The sequence below is a fragment of the Lepisosteus platostomus genome, chromosome 1 (genome assembly GCF_059453375.1).
Source record: "Lepisosteus platostomus isolate fLepPlt1 chromosome 1, fLepPlt1.hap1, whole genome shotgun sequence".
Classification (NCBI taxonomy): Eukaryota; Metazoa; Chordata; class Actinopteri; order Semionotiformes; family Lepisosteidae; genus Lepisosteus; species Lepisosteus platostomus.
Genome location: NC_142611.1, coordinates 43,181,907 through 43,209,818, shown reverse-complemented (window position 1 = coordinate 43,209,818; position 27,912 = coordinate 43,181,907). Strand labels below are relative to the sequence as shown.

Sequence of the window (27,912 nt, the reverse complement as noted above, 5' to 3'; positions counted from 1 at the left end):
TTTTGTCTGGATGTACTTTTTATTGCAATTGTCTTCAAAACATTTTAATCACTTGAGTACAAAGTATACAAAAACTGACTTTTACAAATGCTGATCTACTGTATGTACTGAATGGTAGTGAAATGTTTTTATTGAAAAAGAAACACACAAACAAACTTTGTATTAGTCTTTAAATTTCAGGCTGACTGTTATGACCTTCATTATTATGAAATTCAGTTTTCTACATAAAACCATGTTATCACCCACATAAGTCACCACCTAGATATAATGTTACAGCATTTAACTTATCTTCTAACATTCTTCGTGTGAAGCTCCAACAGATATCCATTTTAACTACTGAATATAAGGAATATACTGTATACTGTAAGAATGTGCAAAGAAAAAAAAGTTTAAGAAAAGTCTTGAAATGTGAAAATACAAAGTGGCCATTTTATGCTTGTGTTAATTAAAAGGACAAATGTAAAATTATGTATTGTTTTTTTTTCTATTCAAAAGTATGAATAAATAACTATTTTAGTTTATTTGCAATTTTTATTTAATGTTAGCTCCATAATATAAATAGTTTAAGCTTGCAAAAAATTGAATGTTACACTTTCATTAATGTTTTGTTAAAAGGGTGGATTTTAAAAAAAGGGAAAAACAATAAAGGAATTAAAGTATTTAAGCATAAAAGAAATCAAAGGTTTCTTTAATGCAAAAGTAACACTGTAACTGAACTAGCTGTGCATGTAATATTTATTCAATAGACTGAACATTGACAAGATAATATACACAACATGATGTATACTGTATATATAAGATATATATCAAACAATCTGTTTTTATCATTTGTATTTTCTTCACTTAAAAGCAGGAAGGGCTAAAAACAATTGGTAAAGAATCTTTAAGCCATTTTGAGTTTTTTTTTAAAGATCACTGTTGATAACAACCTCAGTATCAGTCTCCTATTGTCAGTCTATTTGAAGTTAATGAATATCTGAGAATGTATTTTATTTTCAGCATTATGGTCAATTACATTAAATTTACCTTCTCTTTTCCTCATCCAAATGCCAAATACTTATTGTGTTTTATATCAAATATCACGTTGTATTACTATTAATAGTTGTGCATTTGTGTATCGGACAATAGGTCATCATATACATACTATGAACTTACCATTTAAAGAGCTTTTTTTTGCTAGAAACCAGTTGCACAAGTTAATACCAAAGTAGACAGTATCACAGAAGAAGAAAAAATGTGAGAGGTATTAGATACAAATATTTGACATACAGTACTAACTTCTCTTAACTGCAGATCCTAATACAACATCCTGCATAGCTCATGTTGTCACTATTTTTTTTAACAAAGGACAACTGCATTTATTTTTATTCAGCAGTCTCAGACAGTAATTTATATTTACCTTTTTATTTACCTTTTCCATAATTTGAATAACTGAAATATTTGGTAGTAACCTGGGACATTTTATTTGTTGATTGAATGAAATATTCATTCTAGGATGGAGAAAGCAAAAGAAACTATCTGGGGCTTAAGTCTGTAGTGCAATAATTAATTATTCAGGAAAGCATGTCAAATCCTTTCAGATCTAAGCTAACTTATACTTTACAGTAAAATGTCTGAGTGTCTCAGTTGCCTACAACTTTGGCAAGAAAACTATTTGCTTCCATATCTGCAATTGTTTATTAAGAAGCTGGAAGGAACTATGGTTGATAATAAACACAAATGCTTTAGAAGGTTAATAGTTCCTCAGTAGCCAAGTTGGTGCTGCGTTACCAGACAAGGCAAAGTAAGACCACCACCAAGGTTTTTCCTGTACCTCCTCTTCACCAGGTTCTCCAGTTTCACGTTGGGTGTATCTTTCAAATTGATTAAAGGGGTCAAACCGGTCATAGGTGTCTTGAGCAGGGAAATGATCATTTATACCTGGTTCCAGAATTTCACGTTTTAGTACGAAATCTACCCGTCCAGCTTTCTGCAGTCTTGGTGGTAAGTTAATCTTTTTCATGACTTTTGTGTAGCCCGGTGCAGAAGCAGTAATGATATGTGTCCCAGAAGTCAACAGTCTCCAGTAGTCCCCATCTTCAGCTAAGGTAAAGATTAAAAATATAGTTTTATATTTATTTCATGCTTGATGAAATGTGATACTGAGGACAGTGAGAACTTAAAATAAACATAAGGGGAACAAGACAAGTAAGATTTATTTTTATATGAAAATGTAAACAAATTGGCATTTATTATACAGTACATAGATCACCACAAACATCCAAGAAGCCTTTTCTTGTCAGTGAAGACCTTAGATACCCTTTTAATGCTTTTCATTATTTAATATCCCATGACTATTTTATCCCATGACTAATATCCCATTTATACAATTATAATTATAATTATTACTATTTTAAAACACAGCTGTTCTTAGAATTTTATAAATCACACATGTATATTCTATTCATTGACAGTTCTAATTTTTCATTGATTGCATAAACCCTTTACATCCAGTGTTACAACTTAACTTTAATCAGTACTTATCACCATCAGAATATTCTTTCCAAGTGATTCTGAGCTGCTAAACACTCTGTAATGTATCTGTCTTCCACTAATCATTCCCTAATCAATCAATTGCAAGTCATTAACTCTAATACTTATTAAACTCTCTGTACTACAAAAACCACAAACATTTCTTGTGGTGTTAAAGCACAAGAGCCCATATGTACAGTATATGTATTCTGATCTAAAACACATCATAGTAAATTTGGTAAGACTTGAATGGTTCTCAGTAGCAAGCAAGTACTGTTTACACTTGCTTCTGTTCAAATTATTCTGAGGACATGCCCCTGCAGATTTAAGCCAAGTTAAGAACACCAGGGTGTCTCAGTATAAAAGCAAGTATATTGTGATTATTGTTACTGAGATACATGGATTAGTTAAGAAGAATACTCCCGTTCCCAGACTTCCTAAAACTGACAGAGTGAAATAGGTATTATAGTGACTTTGCTATTGAAAATGTCTGTGGGGGGAAACATAACAGTGGACTGTTAAGGTAATTTAAGTGTTAAGGTAATGTAGTGACTTAGAGCTGTATTTTGTTCTTCTTAATCATGTTCTATACTGAAGTAGTTCAAGTAGGTACAGTAGCTGCATCAGCATACGTAGGCTGCAAAGGAACAAGGTTTATTCCATACTGAAAAGAGGAGAAAAGAAAAACGTTTTGGCTGTGGAGCCTTCTTCACACACCTGAAGAATGCTCCACAGTCAAATCGTGTTTATTTTCTTCTCTTTTCAGAATGGAATAAACAGTTTCTATACTGTATCTTTATGGCTATTAAATGAATGTATTATGTTTTAATAATTTGCTGTATGTCGTTTGATTGGCTCAAGATGGTCTACTGTAGAGCAGTAATAAAATTAAAATTTACAGGGCTTTGCTGGTTGTCAGCTAATGAAAGTTCCAATCAAGTACTTGTGGTGGGTTGCATTTTTTAACCTTGGTCTCTATAATTATAAGGAATTATGAAATGAATGAGAGAGACTAACATTTCACATCAGGCACTAATGATAACATCTACCAAAACTGTGCAGGTCAGAATGGAAAGGTGCAGATCTTTTGAAAAAAAAACACAGATCTTAATTTTCATCAGACCTTCTCTATTTCAGAAAGATGCTCCTAGATTAAAAAAAAAAGCTTTGCAACAGCAGATTTACAATATAATTATGAAATAATTACCGGTAAAGATGTCATGTCGTACTCCTCTGACTGATATACGAGCTCCTTTGATTCCTTTACCTGTTTCGTCTTTGACTATCCCCTTTATTCCACGATGTACCTGAAGCAAAAAGGAAAGGAATTTCAGTTTTGAATTCAAGTAAAGGTGTAATCAGGAAAAAGGAATATACAGTAACAATGTTTACAACTACCGGTATCCAATATGAACTGTGAGCTTTGAGACCACAGTATTTTATGCAAAGAACTTTTGACACTGTTATCAGTCAAAAATAGGCAGTATTTTTAGGGGGACTGCACTTAATATTGCCTTAGGGCAACCTTGTTGTGAGAGGTGCTATATAGAAATGAATTGAATACTGTATGTGTGCAGTATCTTTAGGGCAGATAACAGTATAGCTTTTATTTTTCTAAAATACTCTTCCATAGTACATACTTATGTCTCCTTATTTTGTGTTGAGTCGTGAAATTGTTTTTAACGATTAAAAGACTCACAGCTTCCAAATAGCTTAAGAGAGGTTCTTTGTTTTGCTGCCAGCCCAAGTACAGTTCATCTTCACTTGGAAACTTGTCACAGCCCAGTTCCACTGTTATCTCAAAACAGTTGGTATGAAGGTAGTTGAAGTCAGACATTCCTGTTTAATAGGAAAATGCATTAATATCACACACGCATAGTATATTGTACAATACACCAGGTACACAGCTAAAAAGTAGTTACTGTTTTTTTTTTAAGTTAAAGATAGAAAAGTTTAAATAAAACTCAGAAGCTGCAATAACTTATGTACTGTAAAATATTATAGTGAAACATGTGGGTTTAAGGCAACAAGAGCTCCCATGTTAGTACACAGCTACAGGACCAACCAATGTAAAGACAGTATCTTGTTCTATGTATCACACTATCATTTAGAATTCACAGTGTCAGCCCAGTAGAAGAAGTTACCATGAAGGATACTGGGAACATAGTTCCAAAAACTATCCCTGGTGACAAGATTGTTTTGAACCTCTGTGCAGGAGGGAACAACAGAACGTTTCTTTGTCATGGATGCAGATATTTGTTCTATTGTCACACAATGTGGCCATGTTTCATCATGAGAAACCCCACAGACTATATTCTGTATAATATTAAACACATTCAAGAGGACCCCGGCCTTTTGGAATCATTAACACCTGTCAGTTATGTTAGTAGCCAGGAAGTGCCCATTTTGCAACAATCCACTTCTTCATGAATGATGTTATGCACAATAGCCTGTGAAATGTTTGAAATAATATCATTACAGTATTTCATGTATCTGCAGTACAATTAACATTTTCATCCACAGATGAAGTGCTTGGTTGTCCAGGTCTCTGCTCACCTTGACTGTCTGCCCCACTGCTATCAGTCATAGCACCATGGCCCCACACTGTCTGTGCATCACTATATAATGGAAGTCTAATTCAGCCAGAGTCATGCCCATAGAAATAAACTCAGACTGAACACCTTAGTTCAAGATAGTTTCATTACCATTAAAATCTATCACACTGCCAGGGGCACATGTCAGAGCAGATAATGTTTAAAGTGCTGTACCTCTTCAGGTCCTCTAAGCTACCTTCTTTTTTAAACATGAGAGATTTTGTAACCTTTTAATTGAACATATAACCCTCATATAACAATTTTCAATAATGATTATAAATGAAAGGTTTGTTGTTTTGGCAGGCCCATTTACCTCCTGAAAAGCTATACCACATTGCTCCATTGATAATACCCCCTTTGCTGGCAAAAGATGCACCACATCTGTCTGTGGAGTTATCAGACATGGTGGGGTGTGCATCTGCATAGATCCGAGACAGCAGTTTGAACACCTTTCAAGAAAATGAAAAAATGAAAAGAGATATACTTAATCCATTATTATTTTCAGACCCAACTATTTGAGTAGCAAAACCATATCAAACTACTCAGATTACTGAATCTTAGGAGGGCTTAATTTCACTTGTGATCATTTATACTATATCATTACCTCTGACCACAGTTTTAACACAAAAGTTTCAAAGAATATGCAGAATCAAGTTTGTTTTGTATTCAGATCCTGTGTTTAATTCTGTTATATCCAATCTGTTTTGAGCTTTACCATATTACCTGCTCGTCAGGGGTAGGAGAAAACATTTTTTCTTCTTCTGGGTGACGTGAAAAATCATAAGGGTAGGAGACGACCAATTCTCCTCCATGTAAACTCGCCGACATCACGAAGGGAATTGATCTTACCCACTTCATCACAGCATATGTCTCCGGAGCTACCTACAGTTTACAAAAATAAATACGCTAACACATTTTCCCATTTTAGCTGTATATATCGTCTCCTAAGAGGATCACACATTTCAAACTTTCTAAATTGTGATTAGGTTTTCAAAAGCTATTGCAGTACTCCATGTGATACTGTTACCATTGACTTATCTTAAGGTCTTTGTTAAAACAATAACAAACAGTTGAAAGAACAACACTTTTATTTACTTATCCTGAAGAAGTCATGCCAAAGATGCTTGTGGTAGCAAATTAGTGGAGACTTTTATGGGGATCTTTATGTTCAATCCATGACTAACTTGTAATTATGAACAAAACAAAGTAATTTTCTCCCAAGTTTATTTTTTTCTGATTGGTATGCTCAGTTCATCCAGTGCAACACTGCACATTGGGCAATAGTGTCTCAATTTGCCTTTGTCTTTAATCAGATATTCTGCCTCTTCTCATGTCATGCCAAGTTGTTTAAAGTCATTCTTATTTCCATCCAAATTTTTCTTTGCCTTCCTTTCTTTTATCTCCAGGTTTCCATTCCATAACTTGGCTGGCTCTTCTGTCTTTATCCTTTCTGGAAATGTGCCCCAATCACTGTAGTCTTTTCTTCCTTATTGTTACCTCCAGCTCTTCTCGGTCTGTTATTTCTCTAATTTTTACATTTGTCAACTCCTCTTTCGGATTATATTAAGCATTTTTTTCAGCTATCTGTAAACGAGCTTCTATTTTATTTTCATACGGGCTGCTGTCTTTAGCCGCGTCTCCACTTCATAGTTGAGTACTCAAGACAACTGTCACGAACCGCATTCCTACGAGCACCTCTCCCCGCCAACACCTTCGCCCGAATTAATCAATTGTCATTCCTCACGCTCTTCCCTATTTATACCCTCTCACTCCACTCAGTCCCCACTCACTGTTGAGAATTACCTTTGGCTTTCTCTTGTGCTCGACCTGATTTCTGGCTGCCCGGCCTTGTTTTTCTTCCGGCTTTGACTTCGTCTCATCTCTCGTTTTGGATTTGGATACTCTCAACCTGACTCTTGTGATACCCGATCTGGCTCTTCTACCTCGACTACGACTTTTGCCTTTTGCCCTTAGGATTTGGATACTAAACACTAGCTGCCTACAGACTCAGCACCGCATAGGGTCCAACAAGGTACTCCTAATGTCACCCTTGACAACAACATGTCCATGTGAACTGTGGTTGTATTTTAAACTTCAGCCTTTATATTTCTCGACACATTTATAGTTTCCTAATTGTTTTGTTTTTTCTGCCCTTTCTTGTTGTATTTCTTTGTCACATCTGCTATAGCCTTTAACTGGGCTGCCCAAGTCATAAACCCTTCTATGATTTTAACCCTCTCAGCATCCACTGTCATGCTAGCTGTATCTTCTTACATACCAACTTTTAGATTTTTGTTTCTAACAGCAACACAGTATGCAATTCCCTAACTACTGTAAAAACCTTTCCTGCACTTTAATAATTTGAATTCCAGTACTCATTTTGAGGTTAATTAATCTGCATAATTATTGCAGAATGAAATAATTTAGACTGGACAAATTCCACATTCAATTAGGGCATATATTAATGATGTGTGATGAAAATAACTTAAAAAATAATCTTGGCTACTCTCCCCTTAAAAGAGTTCATGTTGCAGGATATCAAGCAATCAGCTGCTAGATAAATTACCTCTCTGAAACCAGCCAGCTCTGTAAATGTGTTCATTTTCTTTGCCATTTTCTCACTCCTTTTTTCAATCCCTTCAGTTTCCTGAAACCTACATTTGTTTTCTTAACTACACTATAGCACAGTTTATCTCTGTGTAAAACTCCAATATGGCAGTAACAGGAATCGCTCTTCATTTCTGTATTAGGTTGGTAAGTTTTTTTACATTGAATAGCCTGGAAAGCTGAAAAAGTCATTCTCATTTAGGGGAATATATATTGTTTTTGGAAGCACTGAATAACAACTGCAAAAATCTGATGTTAATGAAAGCAATATTATATTATATTAACAATATTGAAACAAAATCTTTGTCTTCGTTCCAGGCTTCAACCTGCAGGACTGCAATAGTTACTATACATACAGTACAGTATTACACATTATCACATTATGATAACAACCAACACTGTTACAATGGAATTTATTATAAATAAAAATAACATATTATTGATATCAATCCATCTTTTATGTGTCTTAGGACACTCTATATCAAGCTGCAATAGTGTGTTTTGACTAATTATATTATATTATATTATATTATATTATATTATATTGCATCTGGGAAAACTGAAGCAGTAGACCATGTGGGCACATACTGTACAGTAGGACAGGTTTCCTCACAGTGGGACAAAACAAGCCAGTTGTGGTCTCAGGTTCAATGTAGGCCATCTCTCCAGGCAATGCGTTTGTGTTACAATAATTATAATACAGATGCAGCCATTCAAAATGGGTGGGGTATTTCGCGGCATACCCCGGTGGGCGTGTCGCGGTATCACGCGGTGTCACGCAGTATCACGCAGTATCACGTGGTTAATCGCGCGTCATTTGACGTCATGCCGGAAACTATCCAGCGTCACCTTGTAAAACCGCCAGGGGGAGCTTAACCTCTCATGTACAGCATTTGAGCTTTTAATTTTGAACTGTGTATTACAGCATGTTAATCATCAGTCATTAAAATGTTGGTATATTTTATGAAAGCAAGATTGCTCAGTTGGACAAAAGTACACAACCTACCTTTATTAGAAATATTTATGCATCAAAGCCTTTACCGAAGATATTACTAATAGTATTAATAATGGATGACTTTGGACAAGCTGTATACTCAAAGTATAATTTCTTTAGCACATTTGTACAAGCACTTGGAATCTGTCCAAGCCATACTTTGTCAGGCATTTTGTTTTACTTCAACGGGCATAAAAACTTCCTTGCTTTTAACAGGGCGTTTCATAATTTCTAACTACGAAAATTATTTAAAATGCGACACTTATCATTCAACTAGAGCTCAAAATATCACAAGGATCCTCAAGAGCACAGCAAAGACTGTCTTAAAAGATACTTGTATGTATCAACGCTTTCTTTTCCGTATACCAGATTTTATGGAACCACTTCAGAAGGGTGTCAGCCAGTCAGATTCCAGGAATCGGTACTTTAAAGGAAAAATACACACCGGTATTCCATTTCTCCCTAACGATTTTAAGCATCGAAGTATTTAACTAGCATGTGAAATAGCGTGTGAAAAAGTGGTAGTTTTAAGCTTTTCTGCTAATATAATATGGAATCGCGTATCTAAAGAATTTAATAACGATATGATTATATTCGTGTACTGCGACAGGGCTGTGTAGGGCTGTTTCGCCTCCCTCTTCATGCGACTTCCCCTGTAGCCTACTGGTCTACGTGCCCGACTACCAACTCACGGGTTGTGTGTTCAAATCCAGCTGGTGCTGGACTTTTCTTTTAACAAACATTTCTTCGAAAAAATAGAATAGCGATATTATGGACAATCAATTGACTTTTATATTTCAAAATATCACAACATGATCGATTCTAACTCATATTTGATAACAATCAACAAACAACCATTTCTTTGAAAAAATGAGACGTTTCCCTTGGTCAGAGATATAAATATATAATATATAAATAAATTAAATTTAACTAACGTGAAATAGCGTGTGAAAAAGTGGTAGTTTTAAGCTTTTCTGCTAATATAATATGGAATCGCGTATCTAAAGAATTTAATAATGATATGATTATATTCGTGTACTGCGACAGGGCTGTGTAGGGCTGTTTCGCCTCTCTCTTCATACAACTGTACCAGGAAGAGGATTTCTTTCGATTCGAAACGTGTATTTTAAAAGTTTAAGAAGTAAAAACCTTACAGCGTACACAGATTTCTAAACTGATCAGGATCGTTATCTTTGTCTTATGCATAATAATGTTCACCGCTCTGTCCAGCAAATTAATAATAAACTTTATTTTATATAGCGTTTTAAACGAATAAGTAATTAGATTGCTCATAAACCTAATCACTTGCTTTTTTTTTATTTAGGCTCAGATTTCAACTATAGATCGTATTATTAATAACCATAATAACAACCAACCAACAAAAACAACCATATAAACATAATACCAACCAAAAACATAGATAACGACCACAATACAAAATCAAATATATCAAACCATTGTTCCAAAATTAATATCGTTTATGGCCTTCACACGCGTTACAGTATGCTCCTATTCTTTTTATGCTCAGCTACTAAGATTTCCCTTCAGTGGTAAAATTCAATATCTACAACGGGCACAGTAAAGACGTTTACTGTACTGTAAATCTTTCTACGACAGACCAATGGACCACGAGTGCCCCTGTCGGTCAACCAATCATGTACCGTGGTACCCCGCGTCATCTTGCGTCATGATGCGCGACGCCGCAGCCAATTACCTCTGGTACGTGTCTGTACCGCTCACTTTGAATGGCTGCATCTGTACATCATCCCCTGTCCAAGATTATTGAAATAAATGATATTTTTCTTCATTTGAAAACATATACTAAGGAACAATCTGATCTCGCCAGACTTGCCCACATTAACTCAGAAAACAAACATACAGTATACGGTATAAGATATTTTTAGATCTCAAAGTCTCTACAAGTGCAAACATAAGCATAATATCGTAAATTTGTATCTGCTAAAAGCAATAGAAACTAAAGATTTAAAAGATGTATTTTAAAAGACCCTGTCTTCAGGTGGAGTGGCCTAGGAGTTTTCCTATTTTTCTTCCTCTCAGGAATTCCAACACACTATGTGTTAATGGAGTTACTTCTCCCTTATCCAGCATCAGGGTTTCACTCAGGGAATGGATATAATAAAAAAATCCTTGCTTAACTACTAAAGATCTTTCCCCAAGTGTCCTGAATAGTGCCTAAAGCTAGTCTCCCCAGTATCGCAAAGGCTAGTATTTATACAGAGCACTCTGACCTTTAATCCCAGCAGTGGTACATTAATTTGGTCCACTTTCAGTAGTTATAATTTTGTTCATATTTTGGTGGTAAACTGGCTTGGCCAGGCCTATCAGTTATATTATATTGGCAGTAATTGGACTTTAACAGTAGAAGTAGAAGTCTTCGCCAAAATCCAGACAACCTTCAACATATTCTACTCCATCTCAGTGCATAAAACAGAAGAAGAGTCTAGAGAAGGTGATGATAAATTATTAATACAAATACATTTTGTGTGAAATCACTATGGTTTTTTAGTTAACAATGTCAAAACTTTCAAATTAATCTATGGTCAGAATTAACTACAGTAAGTTTACCTTTCCAGGATTTAAATTGTTTAAATTAATATTCCACAATTCAGTATAGTACCTATAAAAAGTATCATTGAAGTCTCACATTTGATGTGTCAGTGCCACAGAGTTTCATGCATTTAATTGATAATATAAAACTGAAATATCATAACTGGACAAGTTTCCAGCCCTGATTTAATACTTGGTGGAAGCATGTCTGGTAGCAGTTACAGATGGTAGTCTGTTGGGACGGGATTCTACTAAGCTTGAACAAAACATTTTGCTACAGTACAGTACATCTCTACAGAATGTAAATAGAAATCAAAGAATTAAAGGTGGGTTTACTTGAGTATTGGCTTCCTTCTTGTCATCTTTCCACAGAAGCCAGATTTGTGGACTGCTTGGGATAATGTTGTCAGTTGTACATTCTACCGACCTTAAAAGCATATACAGTAGCGATTTCTAAGTTGCCATTGGCCTCTTTGTAACCTCTCTGATCAGTCTCCTTCTTGCTCTGTCATCCAGTTTTGAGGGACAGCCTTATCTCAGCACGATGATCTTGGTGGTGTCATATACCTCCCACTTCTTAATAATGATCTTGACCATGTTCCAAAGGATAGTCAAGGTCTTTGTATTATTTTATACCTATCCCCTGATCGCTGCTTTTCCAAAGCTTTACGTTGAAGTTCTTTTGAAAGTTTCTTATTGCTCATGGTTGGGTCTTTATTTTAAAATACACTATCCAGCAGAGAGATCATAAAACAGCTGTTGAATTTATCCTGAAATGATGTGAATGACCACATTTGGAAGACACTTAACTTGGTTTGTGATTTTGATGGAGATAGGTTAGACCTGAGATAATTTAGGATTGCTATGACGCGGCACACGCAGGGAACACACATGTACACAGGGAGCCCACACACATGCACTACTATAGCCTGTAATGTAAATACAGCAATGCAACCAGTAAATCAGATTCACAGCCAGTCTGCGTGCTAACAACAGAAATCATGTGCACACTTGCTTTGAGACCAACCATATGCAACTACAACAACAACAAGATCCACCCTGGGTGAGCACATTATTTCAAGAACAGCACCAACAATCACAGGACACTTCCAAGTCATGCACAGGGGCGTAGTCATTACAGTAACAATAATTCTGGCCCGTCAGGGGCCCTGATCAATCTGGGCTCCTAGGCTACAGCCTATGCCAGCCTGTTCGTTAATCCACCCTAGGGCATAGAAACATGTCCAACCAAGCTATTTCAGTTTTTAATTATTTTTTCTTAATTATTTTAAATTCATTAATAAATTTAAGTAAAGTTTCCAGAAATGTTCTTTCACTTGGAAGTAATGAGGTAGGATGTATAGATGAATAAAAATAAAACAATTTCAATACATTTTAAGTACAGGTTATAAGGCAATAGATCATTTGAAAAGGGGTGTAGAGTTTTTCTAAGCACTGCATCTGCTTCACTTAAATAAGATCAATCTTATTTAAAGAACAGAAGAAACCAAATGTATAATGATAACATTAATATTGTTACAGCTTGAGGTGACTAAGAAGTTCAGATAAAGTTTGTCACACCTGGCAGAGTAAACACTTCTAGCTTCAAAGCAGAGAAGATGTTTGCTGAGATGTGGGGGGGTCCCTTGAGCAAAAGCAATTGTAAGGTGTACCTTGGTATAACTTCTGTCATGAAGTCATGGGTATATGATTGTCAATGAGCAGTACAGAAACACACAATATTAGATCACATTAGAAGAGGAGAAAAGGAAGGTCAGGGATAGAATAGAATAGGGAAACAGGCTCCCATTTATTCTGTGGCATCCAGAGTACAGAGAGAGAGAGATTTAACTGCAGGTTGAATTGCATTCATTTAGAAAGGCGGCTTAAGTCTTATTTGGCCTCTGTAGGCATTAAGGTTTTCATACTTAGTAGACGTCTGGGGGTTTTCTGAGTTATTAGGATGTTAGGCCTCTGAAATGCGTTGTTTGTAAATACTGTGCATAGAGTAACTTGTGTGTCCTATGTTTTGTTTTGTGTAGTAAAGTGTTTGTCTTGTCATCATTAGTAAATATTTGTTTAACCAAGTGTGCCTGGATTGTTACTCTTTTCAACAAAAAGTGAATAAAGAATTCACGTGCCTCTATTTATACCAACCCTGCAGGTATATTCTGGAAAAATCACTTACAAGTAGGGGGTTATGAATATTTTATTATTGACTAAGCCGCTTGGTCAATTCCTGATTTTCACCATTTTCGTAAAGCCCCATGTGTAACAATATAAACAATCACACACATATTAAACAATGTAATTTCTTGCAAATGGATGAATGTACAGTAGGATGCAGAACATGTTCTCTCAAATTTAACTTAAATGAAAAAAAGCTCCATACCTTACTAAACCAGTAAGAATCTGGAATTGGTACGTGATCCGTTCGGTATCCCTTGTTTCTCCTCCGGCTGTAAACAATGGATGTCAGGTCGGGGAAATTTCTATTAAGATCGATGTTCTGTGCATTTGCTCTTCCACTGGTCCAGCCATTATACCTGTGGCCCTAAATATTTCATATGATGAAAATGAAAAACAATATTTTTGGAACATTTAGGGCTGGTTTCACACAGCCTGATTAGCACTAATCTTGAACTACCTAAATGTTCATTTAGGTACACTATTCAAAGACTAGTAACCAATCAGTATCTGTGAAATCAGCCCTTCGAATTTTACTGTTAGTTTGGAAGTATTCAATTAGATTAAAAGATTTATTGCTCATTGCTTAATGGGATTTTGTAATGACTTGTCAGAGGATAGTAACAGAGAGAAAACCCTCTGTGCTCAGAAGAGGCCAGCATCCCAGGATTTGTGATGCTCAGGCACAGCAGGGAACCTGAATCTTAAAAAATGTACAGGGAAATGATATCTTTGTGCCTTTGAATAAACCAAACAGCCACTTATAAAGATTCTTTTATTAAATACTGAAAATCAAGGAAGACTCTCACACTTGCAACTTAATTAAAACTTATTGAGGTTTCATCATTAAAGTTATAAATCAAGGCTCTCCAACCCTGATCCTGAAGAGCGCTAATCTAAAAGGTATTATAGGTAAAGATGAAATCATCAACATCTAAAACTGAGGAATGTTTTTTTTTTCCACAATCAATTAGACTGGTAATATGTTCAATTCAGTAATTCAGAGTTCACTGGGAACACAAACCTGATTATCCATGAACCTGAATAATGGCCAGAGCTCTTTGGATTGAATAAATTGATCAATAACTTCCAAGTGGTCCTAATCGAGAACAAATAAAAATATAATAAGAATGGTAATTTAGAGATTCCTATTTGACTTATTGGATTGGTACTCTCTAGGCCCAGCATTGAAAACTTCAGCATTGAAAATTTTAGCTGGAGACTTCCTTAACTCTCAGTTTCTGCTTTCCATGTATTTTTTTTCCCTTAAGGGAAATAAAAAAGGTTTACATTTCATTGTTTACAAACAGGACAATTCTTTTTAAAAGGCATTATAAAGTAACCCTTCACTGTACATATTTAAGGTAATTAGACCAACACGGCTCAGAGTTCTTTCCAATCTCCAATTGAAGAAAAATGTAAAATGATCATTGTAAATGTAGAATTTTAATTCAATCAACAACTTCTCAAAAAAACTGGAGGAACAAAATTCCTTCTTCCTTTCAAGATACATCTCTCTCTGCGTTTCATTGTTAATTGTTCTTCAACCATTTTCCATCAAACAATTTGTCAGTGCATTTCTTATTCTGCTTTTTCTTTTAAAAACCCTGCACATACAATACAGTAGAGTCTTGTAACTGTACTTTACAAGTGTGTTTGACATGTTAAATATTTTGTCTTAAACATTTCTTTTCCCCTTTAATCTAAGCTTTTCTCCATTATTTTATTCTATATTGTATTATTTATAACCTAGAACATGACAAATCATTTAATCAGAAGTAATGTTGTGTTTGTAAGGTTAATGTGAAGAAAAAATAAAATCAAAATGTTTTTCCTTTTAATGACTTGGGAGGCTTAAAGCTAAAGAAATTAAAAATATATATTTAACTATGCGTGTTCTGGTCAAAATTTTGATTTACATTACAATAGAAATTCATAGGCTTTGTGATTAATAGATAAAACATTGTTCTTCCATGATATATTTGAATAATAAATTCAACATTATAAACCTAAAGATGTTTATATTTGGTATCTTATTATTTATAGTACTGAGTTAAAATGAGAGAAAAAAAAACACGTTTATGTATACCTGGAAGATACATTTAAAACTTATAAAATTATTTAGAAATCTATTAAATTTCTTTGTTATTTAATAATTGATTTTCTTTTTGTCCGTGGTGGCCATTTGTATTAAAAGAGAAAATACTTCTCTATTTTGCAGTAATGTTAAACTACTGTTGCACTTTTATTAGTTGACTATGTTAAAAATTAGTGATTAAAGGTAAGAAAGGTTTAGGAAATCAACAAGTTAGTTGAATCGATGTATTTTGTGAGTCTCATGGCCACTCCCACTGCCAGCTGAAGCATCACTGAAGCATTATTCTATTTTTATTTCTAATTAGAGAATTATTCTAACATTCTAATAGCACTGGTGACTTTTGAAAAATCGTTTAGGAATCCGGTGCTAACTGCTATGTTGCATCTTTTTTTCTCTTGTTCTTGATTCGGTTACACAGTCTGGTAGTGGGGGACCTTGCTGAAGCAGCAGAGCGTCAGAGAGGATCCGTAGTGTATCTTGAGAACTGATATTTACTTCATCTTGTTCCTGCTCATTGGTATCCTCTACCTCTGCAGCAGCTAACTCATATCCATCAGGATTCATTGAGGGGAAGAGATGAATTCTGGTGTTATTGATTAGAGTCTGGATTCTCTCATTTCCTAGCTGGTACTCTGAGCACAAATACTGGGCTAGGTAGATCAAGAGCTGCCTTCCGAGCACTTCATTTCCATGCATGTTGGCAATGTATTTCACTTCGGGCTCCACTGTGAAGAACAAGAGCATAAAACACCGGGGTAAAAGTTAAAGATACAAACTGCCAAATAATTATAAGTCCTTCATTTTTAATGAGTCAAGACTCACCTGTAATTCTTACAATTCAAACAACGTGACCTCAGATTTTCAGACAAAATACCTACCACTACGATTATATCAGAATCCAAATAATTTAGGCTTATAGGTCAGAGATCTTTCCGAACTGAATGCTCTTGTACTTAAATCATTGAAAAAGTCACCATACTGTACAGTATGTGTTAAAACAACAGAATATATTTGTTGTATTGTACTGATATACAGTAAGACTTTATATGGTGATAAGACAGAACATGGGATATATATTTGGTACAAAATCTAGTCTGAGGAAGGGAAACTCATGACCTTCCACTGGAACTTGAACTCTTATTCATGATGCCTGATATTGATCACATCATTCATCTGCTCATTAAATTAGTAGCTCACAAGTGCTGCATTTCATACTAAATCAATATCCTGTCTGGCACAAATGTACTTCCAAGTTAATTTACAGAGTGTGGGCATCCATGTTTCCTGCTGCTTGCTTGTATATCCGTGCCTAATAAATTAATCTGAGTGGATTGAACATTTGGATTTCATTCATCCGTTTTTGACACTTTACTCTGTTGTGAGATTATCAGTCACATACAGTATACTGTATGCCACGTGTATCAAAATATAAATACTATATAACCTTTCACAAACATTTTTTTTATTTGAATCTCATTGGCCTTCATGTTGACTCAATTCTGTTCTTGCGTTAGTGTGCACAGGTCTTTTCATTTTTCACAAAATCACAAAATAATTTACTTACACAACTCATGCTGTCCTGGGTTATCTGAAAACTCAATTACAAGAAGGTCCTTCCCTTCAAAACTTCGACCAATACTGTACGTTCTTGAAATGTCAGAACATCTTGCTGCTGTCTTTTTTAACACATTCTCCATTTGTAAGTGAGAATGGTAGGTAAACTGAATGATAGTTGAAGGCTCTTCAGGAGAAATGCTAGCAAGGGCAACTTCTTGTTTTTCTGAAAAACATGCAACATACACAAGTACATACAACATACACAACGGAACAGTGATTACCAACAGTTTTATACATAATTAAATTATTGTTTCACAGTAATGTTCTTACACTTATATATTTAAATTTGGATTCACCATAGATTTTGAAATGCCACTGCAAGACTCATGTATCAGTAAAGTCAAAATATCTCATATACAGTACCAATGGGACCAGTCTACATCAAGTAGAAAATGCCGGGTAATATGCTGAAGAATAAAAAATGCCTAAATAATTTGTGTAAGATTATGACTTCTACTAGTTCAGCTTTTTGTCTCCCTTTTTACTAGAATGGCTTGTCATTCTTGTTATGTTTAGTAAAGTTGTATTCTGAAAGGCTAACTGACATATACTGTACAGTATATACAGTATATATACTGTAGCTGACTTCAGAAAACACACTTTCCATCTTTTAAGTGATTTCTTAACTCAAAGCTCTTTTATAACATCTGCATCATAATGTTCCACAACAATTTACTATCCTTCTATCTTTTTTACTGCAGAGAATATAACATGATTTCAGACATTAAGGAAAATCTATTAATTTAAACTCCCCCAGTGCCTTAGGCTGATTAAGTAAAGAATTTAATTTCATACTGAATATCATTTCAGTCATGGAAACAATGAATTACTCTGAAATTATGGCAAGCACTTTTCCTTTCTTACTTATTTTTAATTGCTATAAACTCAATCTGGCAAAGGATATTATAGTGTAATAAAAGTTTTACTCCAAACAGATGAACCACATTTTCTGGAAAAATATAATACTTTGCCTATGGAAAAACACCTTTATATAAAAAACCTGTGTAAATTATTAATATGAATACTTTAATATTATTAGTAGTCTTATTATAATTATTATCATTGTTGTTGTATTTATTTCCATTTTGTTTCTAATGTTCTCACCATTAAATTATACCATCACAAACAGTATTTACAGTGGCCATCATTTTTTCAAAGCTGTGATTGCAAAACTTTTTCAGGCAGCATTATTATGAGGATCACTGTGTTAAATTTCCAAGTGATTTTAGAATAAGGTCCCCAGGAGCCAGTGTACCAACTGTGACTAAGATCTCCAGGAGCCATTGTACTACCGGCTGTTGTACCAACAATAACTAAGATTCCCAAGGTAGCATAGTACCATAGGCTGAGTGCCACTAGGCCTGGGATAGCAGTCAGCTAGATGTTCCTAGTTTTCTGAACAACATCGGCTCCTTGTGGCTTGCTGGGTTTGCTGGGCACCTGTGGTGGTTTTGATGCTGCTGTCAATGAGAGCTGTGTTACTGCTTTAGTTAATGCGAACTGTACTGTCTTCAGCTTGAGGCTTACAGGACTGAAAAAGAGCAGTGTAGGGTTTGGAGGAAATCAGCCTTCACCTCTCCCACGCCAGTACGAGTCCTGTACTGTTATATGAGTAAAATAACAATTAGGGATTCAAAATCCATAATACTCTGTATATGTGAAGCGGGAGGGGAAGGAACCTCCCATAAATTTCATTGTTCCTCTGATTCTGAATTCTTAAAAGAGAATCACATCAGTGATTGTCAGACTTTAATGATGTTTCTGTCATGCCCAGTACACTTAGAGGACGCTCTACTTCTGTCCTGTTCCTAGTTCCCTGTGATTATTCATGTCTTTCTGGTGTGTCTTGTTGTGTAGCCTATTTACTTCCTGCTTCTGCTCTGCTCCTTGCTCAGCATTGAGGTTCGGATGTCCTGAAACCTGCCTAGCACCAGGTCGCCCCACGTCCTCTACCTGAGGGCATAGGTTTCTATAAGGCATTTCCTGAACAGCTGAGCCCGGACTAACCCCCATCTCGCCGCTATACATAGGGTCTTTTTCGCTCTCCTGCCATTCCACGGTTCATCCCTTCTGACGTCCGTGATAATTTCTATGTATAATTCCATGTACTGTTCTGTAACTGTTATGTTCAGTTTTTTTTTACTCCCCTCCCATGTGAGAGTCCATTTTTGGAGGTGCATGTGTCCTTAAATTGGCTCTCTCTGTGGATTGGTTGAAGAGAGCGGTCCGGTTTTAAAATGCCGGTACGAGACGTCCGGAGACAGAGGTAGAAGAGAGGTGTGGAATAAACTACGGCAAATTTTTGTGAGACTAATGTTGGTTTGTAGTTTTTGGTAAACGCGAGATCTGTCGGGCTTTGCCATCCCCCTTTCTCAGAAGACAGATTTAGAGGGTATTGGGTTGTAGGAAATTGTAGTGTTTTTTTGTGTATTTCCTTTCGTTTAATCCCTGGCTCATGTTAGTCTCCATTCGCCCCTAGACTGAGCCATATTGGGGACGTAACAATAACATACTGCTGTGTTTAAAGTATGATGATAGCATGTTACCCACTTACAAGATTTTAAGGTGAAAGTTTCTAAATCAAACTAGGAGGATAATCTGTAGATTAACCATTTAAGACCCGCATTGTGCATTAAATTGTCAATCCTGTCTATGTTGACAGGAGAATAAGGAGGTATGCTTTCCAATGGAAAGTGTCTGTCAAACACCACTTTTCTCTTTCTTTTTTTCTGTAAAGATGGAAATGTACAGTATCTGTTTGCTTTTCTTTGGATTGCTTCTAGAGCAGCAATAGTTTTGTATTTTGGTGATCAAAACTATATACAATATTCTAAATAAGGTTTTACTTGACAGTTTTAGTTTCACTCCATTTGCATTATAAGCTTGCTGTATATCCACATATCCTTATATTCTGCTTGCCTTTTTATTGACTTCCAGCAGTGTCTATAAAATGAAAATAGTGTCTACATAAAGAGTCCTAACAGTCAGGTTTTCTCATAAATAGTCCCTTCAAGTATGTCCTATTTTATATTGTAGCTGATGTTTTCGCTATCTGCATGGCATTCTGCACCTGACTTCATTAGATGTCATCTGGAAGGTGTTAGCACAGTCTCAAATGTGATCTAAGAGTTTTGAATTTCTATGGTGTTTAATTCCCAAACTTGACTAGCATCTTCACTATGCTTCTTTAAAATATGTTTGGCATTCATTTCTTAGTCAGTATAATGAATATTTCAAACCCTATTATATCCACTAGGAAACAGATTAAAAAACAACATACAGATTTTTGTAATCTAGAAAATAAATTTAAGGTCTGAGTGTCGTGTGTCTTGTGTTAATTAACTGAACCTGTAATTTATTTTTAATACCTGCCTTGTTTTACAAGAATCAGGCATTAGTTTGTAAACATTTGTGTCCCAGGTGTGTGTTTTAAATTCAAGTGTCCCTTTCGTAGGTTTTCACTCAACAGATTTTAAATTGACTTTCAGGTGGTGTTTTGTCAATTAGCTTAAGAATGTTGCAGAGTTACACAGAAACTGAACATAAACTAATTAGGTGAAGCTGTTCCAGTAAGCATTGAAAACTAATAAGCATTAATATTATAGGTGATTATTAAATGGAATTTTCATAAACAATTCAATTAAGTTTGAAAATATTGTTTCTTAATTAAAACATCAAATTCAATACATTTTTATAAAATATACAGACAATAATGAAAATTGGATAGAGAATGATCTTTTAGCAAATTTTTAAATAATGTTATGTAAATTGCATTACCCTAAACTGTACGGTTCAGTAATTAAGCACAAAATAAAATATGACTTCTGTACGGGCTATTCTCAATTTTCAGCATTTGATACACAGATAAAACCACGTACACAGGAACAAAGCGAAAATGGGCATAGAATGAATGCTGGTCGTACTGCAGTGTACTCAGGGTTGTTCATCCGTGGAAGAAACATAAACCCAAAATGTATCATGGAACTTATGGGAGGTTTTACATAAAGTTCCCATGCAATTAAAAAATATTAAGATTAAATGCAAATTTTACTAAACTCAATCAAAATGCATGATGCAAAATGTTTCTGACAGAAATAAAAAGGACTGCACATAATGTTGGCACATTTATGACACACTAATATTCCCACTGTGGCATAGCAGACCTCTTTTTCCCCTGAAAATCCTCTAGTCGCACAGCTTGCAGAACTTCGTCTCAGAGCCAGAACTCATTCTCATTCATGTCACATTATTTCTCTTTTAGAAAAAGAGTTATTGTCTCTAGTAAAAGGCTTCTTATAGTTTCTTTCCAAGGACATTCTATTATCTAATTCCTAGGCTGGCCTTCTGTCTCTAACGGAGGAGGTATGGACTAGAGCCGGCCTCCAACACAGAACAGTTCTCTTCAGGACAGAACCTTGATCATGTTACATGTGGCGCCCAACGTGGGTCTCTGTCTAAAAAGTTATTACTATGGCAGATAGGATTTGATAACCTTAAGAGAACCTTCTCTCTCTCAATCTGTGGCCATACAATTAGAGGCCAATTCATTACAACAGAGAGCTCAAGATGCCCTGCAGGCACAGCCCTCTGTCATCCAGGTGTTGGCAGTCTCACAAACCAGATGTCTGCAGGAACAAGTCCAGGTTACCCAGGAATTGTGCTATCAGATGGTGGATCACATGATTCTTACGGGGCTGGAGCCAGAGAGCTCCACTCAACTCCAGTTTCAACTAACCTATGTCCTGCGGAAGATGATTCCTCAGGGTGACATGGAAGCTTACCCGAGGGCAACTGAGCGAACCGCTGAACATCTTAACTGGGACCCGTCCCTGTGGGCAAGCATTATAGCCCCTTCTTGTACCGAGAGATGCAAAAAGCTTATTATGACCTCCACAGCACCGCTGCCTCAAACTTTACAAGGCTAACGGTGGAAATCCTTTCTCATACAGACATACCCCAGGAATGGCTATTTCATTATCCGAAGCACTTCAGAACTTCACCATTGTAACCCTTAGACTGAAGATCAGGAAGAAATCCAGACCCAAAGCTGTGGATTCAAGCCCAAGGAACACCCAGCGGTCTAGCGGTCTAGACCTGAGAACCCAAGAGCACCCCCTATTCAGAAACTGTACTCTTAATTCGTAAAACAACAGGAGCACTAATCAACTCAGGGCTTCTTACAGTTTCTTTCTGAAGACATTCTATCAACTTAAAGGAGATCCTTAAGATGGCCTTCAGTGCCTAACGGAAGAGGTTAGACTAGAGCTGGCTACAGACGCAGAACAAATCTCTTCAGGTCAAAACCTCCATTGTGTTACACCACCCATTATCAACTCAGAAGAAAGTTAAAAAGATGGGGCCTGTTCTTTCAAAGAAATTGAACCAAATGTGGCATCAACAGCCACAGACAGATCCAATACTCCCCAGAACTACTGTTCTGGATTCCCATTAGGTGAACAGAGTGACCAGTTCATCACGTGCATGGTGTGCTCTGTCAGAAACTCCCACAGATATACACAGTACAACATGTGGCCTTGTGTCTTCAAGCATAATTTTGTGAGGGCATAAAGTAACTTACATTATTGTTTACCTTCCTTTGCACAAGAGAAGATACTACTTGTTGTCAAAAATATTGTCTCTGTGGTGCTGCACAGAAATGTGTACTGGAGGCTCTATTGCCTTTATCCAAGAGACATCATCTTACTGTATGGAGCCTGATCAGGCCACAGTTTGTCCAGGCATCTCTGCAGCAGTTCAGGATCTATGACTATATCCACCCTGGACATGCCCCTGATAACAATGTAGCTGTTCTTGGTCATGAGTTGTACTCATCTAAATATACGTGGCACATTTGACAGGAGAACACCAAAGTATCGGTTGATCCTAGATATTGTCAACCCTACCCTCAATTTCCCCAATGACCACTACCATCCTACCTTGAGGAACTTATAGTATTTTGGTTCATCCTTAATCAGTCTATGTTTCACTGGATTTTGTACCCACAGTCACAGGAGCAGTAGCATATGAACATTATACGCGCATTGTATGGAGTGTTTCACTTTTTGATAACTGGTTGTTCAAAAATAAAGTGAACGAAATTATTTTTTACTGATAACTTGCAAAAAAATTTTGAGAACTATTAGAAACAAAACCATCTGTTGCATTTTAATGCCTTTCAGGAACAATATTTAAGAAAATCCACCTTTTAATGTTTGCTGTTTTAATTTTCAAATTAATTTGGTCTTTTACAAACATCAGTGACAAAAACGTTATGAATTGTACTTAGGTTTGTTTAAAAAAAAACACTTACCACTAACCAACACAATATGTACTGGAAAACATTAAAACAAATCACTTTTCTAGATTATTTTTTGCACAGTATGTGAAACATTTTTAACACTTACCTCTCAGATTTTCCAAAGGGTCATAGCATCCTTCCTCTTCTCCAACAAAGAACCGATCACAATCCAGAAAATAGGGCCAGGCCATTTTGATGCCTTCGAATGCATGTATGCAGTTTTTCCTCACTGATTCACAGGTACTCCGGCAAGGCTTCATGATCTTGCCATTTTCACACCGGGGAGCAATGATGGAGCAGCCCAGCATCCTTATATCAGGCGTGCACTCGCCATTAAGCAAAGTGTGAATGACACTGAGAAGAAGGTATTCTGTCCCCATCTCTAACTCCTCTCTGTTTTTATTGTCCAGCAGATTGGGGAATAGGGTTTTGGAGTAAGGCATATCATCACAGTAGCCCAGTACAATGTTAGTACATTGTGCTGGAAACACGGGAGGCAGAAACAATGATAAAAAGGATAAAAAGTTGAAGAAAGACAAAGTTAGTAAGAAATAAGCTTGTATTTGTTGTTTGATCACCCAGATTCGCAAATGTTTCTTTTCCAACCGCACAACTAATTCATAGACTAACTGTCACAAAAAGATGTAATAATAATTAAAGACAGAATATTAATCTGGTTTTTGTATCCATGAATGACCTCGTCATTATTCTGTGAGATTATGTGATCAGATGTTGAAATATGAGGCAATGTCTTCAAAATAAATATTCTAAACTTTGCTCTAACTGCTCATTTTCTTTTTTTATCCCTCTCCCTATCTTGGCTTGATAATGTCTGCAGGAGTAAGTGTTTTAAAATCGTGGCCTATACCATGAGCAATGTATCAGGTTTCAATCAGGGTTATTTGATGGCAACATGCCTGCCTTGACAAAGCACAGACAAAAATGTCAGAGGGTACCAGCCCAATCTCTTGAAGACTGGTGGAATGCTCTAGATAGTTTTCTGCTTAACATCCAGGAGAGTACTGTAATGCTAAACCTGTCACCCTACACCCCCACTTTTCCTTTTATGTTGTAACTTATTCCACAATATACAGTATATTTAAAGCCCTTCACCAAATACTATATTCTAATTAGGTACTGTAATTATGACATATGGTTTGTTTTTTAAAGATTGTGAATCATAGCTCTACATTAAAAACACATTAAAAGGTATGTGTCTTGTCAGGGAAACCCCTATGGCTCAGAGATAAAGCCCATTAAGACCCCCATTGTGTTGTCTGAAGTTATTTATAGATAGCAAGGCATGCTGCATCTTGCAATTACCCTAAGTCTCTCAAAGAGTCACGTACCCAGATGTTTTTTCAGTCTTCCTTTGCCTCTGAGCTATAGTACACGTACAATGTATAATGTTTTGGCTTATATCCACACAGAAATAAAAAATGCAAACCAATTCCCTTAGAGATTTTAAAGGATGAATGATATCTGAAACAGCTACAGAATAACTTCTTATAGTTGCAGATCATTAGCTGCACAAATCATTACCACAGAGTATTTAAGGTAGTGAGTTTCTTTGGTTACTTGCCTTTTGTTTCTGTAATTGGTATTTTTCTATAATTTCAATTTACCTTTGTTGTTATTTCCATTACCTTTGTCTCAGGCTTTTTTAGCATTTAATTGAAGAGTTTAAAGAAATAATATGAGATCATCTTATAGCACTACCATATACTATGGACAATAAGCTACATGGCAAAAAGTTATAAATAAAATAATGATTCTTCAGCACACTTACTGTATATTCAGGCTACAATAGCATTCATTTAGCATTCAGGCCACTCTTGACACTATGTAATTATCTTTTTTGGAACACAATATTGAAAGCAAAAGAATGCCTCACATTACTAAAAATCTAAACACAGCTATACTATCAAAAGGTGAAAAGTGTATGTAAAAATATTAAAATATTGCCAATTAAATGTTAAAATGAATGCACACAAACATGCCCTGTTATTACCAGATTGTCTGATGACTGAAAAGCACAATATTTTCTATCTAAAGGCTCAACAGCTAATTTGCACATTCTCAATGAATAGTTTGCTGTATGCAAATGAATAGTCATAGACTTTTGTTAAAAAGCCATCTAAATTTAAGAACAGTTTTTTAGGTAAGGATTTATCTAACAATCAAATTTTGTGCTTAATTTGTACTGCTTAAATTTGAATTTTGGGCCTACTCCAATTCTTCAGCAATTCCTTTTTTCCAGTCCCTTAAATTTGAAATCAAAATCTAAAAGAAACAATTGTTCTAATCTAATGTTATAGGTATTTTATATTTTAACTTTTAAAGGGATTCGTAGAATACATTATGCAAATTGATTAAGACATGACTTTCAACTATAAGTACACTACTTGCCAAAAACAAAACGTACGTTTTTCTTCAACTGGAATTCGGCATCGTCCTAAAAAACATAAAATAATGAATATTATGATTACAGATTACCTTGGTGTAAACATCAGTTTAAACACTAGGTGGCAGAAGAGCTTTTTTGTGAAGCAGACCTGTTTAGAAAATATTTCTGGTGTTGGTGTTTTCTGTTGGAGAAATATTCGAATGCAATAATATTACATACCTAAATAAATTACCAATAACATGTTTTCATCTGCAATACTGCAAAAGTGTAAATATAGTAAAATGCAAACATTTTCAATGCAATGTAGCCTGTAGTATGAATACAATACTTAAATATTTCAGGGGTATTAAGAATTCAGTCTCCTTATTTATCGTGAAGGACAGGCACACCGTTGTTTTTCAATCTACAGTGCTCAAATTAACTGTATCTGGGCGAGATTGACTTTTTGAAATCAATCTCCTTTTGAAGCTGGATAGTTCATTAGGTCATACTTACAGAAAATTGTCTTTGTTACAAAACGCCTTTTTAATTAATTTTGTGTAATGTCTGAAAATATGCATGTAAAATCAAAAGGAAAAAATAATCGAGTCGATGAAGGTGTACAGTATGTGTGTGTGGGAGGGATCACAACTTTAACCTCTTGTAGAAATTGAAAAATATATTCCTCGTTGCATTTTGATCGAATACAGTATAGGGAGACAGAAAACTAAATGATACCGACAGTCCTTATAAGATTTCTAATTTGTTTAGCTAATATAGGAATTCTTGTGATTCCTTCCTGTGGCTTGACTCGGTTCGTGTCTTCCCGCTGAAGTTCTGCGGTTTTTGCTTCATACTTCTATACCAGGGATGGACTGTGCCCGTTACTTTGTGCATCACAATCGCACTTCTGTGGAACATGATTACATCAACAGAAGTGTTGTAATAAATGCAGAATCAACACGGTCCATATAAAGAACTAGCTCAATGGAACTGGAAGGGATCACATCCTTCTACAACAGCATTTTATTCCACGTTAGACATATTTATTAATTGATGCAATTAAAATGGTTGTTTTAAACGATTACACTAGTAAAGGAAACGCAACCTTGGTTCTTTTATTACGTTTATCTCACACAATTATACACACTATGATGAGCTGAATTTTAAATTTCCTTAATGCACACACCAGTTTCACTTACTTAACTCCTCATAATCGACGAGATATGATCAATTCAATTGAATAATTCAGTGATTCCACAGCATCTACACTATACCTTTCATCAAGCAATTTATTCGGGCCTATCGGTATATCTGAATAATCGTTTATACTGGACAAATAACAAAAGAAACTGATTACATATTAATTTAGTGTTAATACAATTAATTGTACGTGACATATAAAAATGTACATGATCACATCTCCTAGAGTTATTTTTTATCATTCTATAATCTTTGTTAAGGGCGTTTTTTCGCCGACAAAATATAGTAATTAAAACTCACGACGATACTGATATTCTAATAAGAAGCTAAATGTATTCTTGTCATTTGGATTCTGTAAAGACATTAAACTGCTAATCCTGCATATAGAATTAATTAATTCCGTCTATCACCCATGGGCATATACAATGTGTTATTAATAAATCTAGAAAGTGTTACAGCACTATGCTCTGACAATGAGAGTAACATCTGTTTTTCGCGTCCCACAACCCTGTCTTCTTTCTCGTTTTAACTTGAGTCCTACAAATAAAATAAACCAGCGCCCGGTTAAGTTTTGAAGCACATATACTTTACCAAGAATTGCGTCTCCAGGTTCGCAACGAGGTGGGGCACTCCAAACAACTGAAGCCAGTAAATTAAGAGCAAAAACAATTGAGTTCATTTTGATCCGTTTGTATCCCATATGCATTGTGATGTGGCACTCACATGGATGCACTCTACGCTTTTAATTACTGCAGAAACTTTTTTTTTCAGTTCACAGACTTCTCTTTCAAAAAAATGTCTCTTTACTACAAGTATTACGGTCACCGATCATATTACACCAAGACGTGC

The 27,912-nt window shown here is 35.6% G+C and overlaps 1 protein-coding gene across 2 annotated transcripts; it reads right to left on the bottom strand.

Annotated features, from left to right (window-relative positions):
* cpz (carboxypeptidase Z) lies at positions 1-27,879 on the bottom strand. 2 transcript variants are annotated; one of them, XM_088629467.1, is made up of 11 exons: positions 27,655-27,879; positions 25,900-25,929; positions 23,581-23,955; positions 17,124-17,339; positions 16,088-16,284; positions 13,667-13,828; positions 5,829-5,987; positions 5,419-5,554; positions 4,211-4,350; positions 3,719-3,818; positions 1-2,082 (listed from the first exon to the last, which is right to left on the bottom strand). In XM_088629467.1, the coding sequence occupies exons 1-11, from the start codon at positions 27,767-27,769 to the stop codon at positions 1,733-1,735; spliced, it is 1,980 nt and encodes a 659-aa protein (XP_088485593.1). In that variant the 5' UTR covers positions 27,770-27,879; the 3' UTR covers positions 1-1,732. The 2 variants fall into 2 exon arrangements, with proteins under 2 accessions (XP_088485593.1, XP_088485584.1); XM_088629458.1 differs by having other exon boundaries at positions 16,055-16,284; positions 27,655-27,877.
* Between the last annotated feature and the right edge of the window lie 33 nt (positions 27,880-27,912).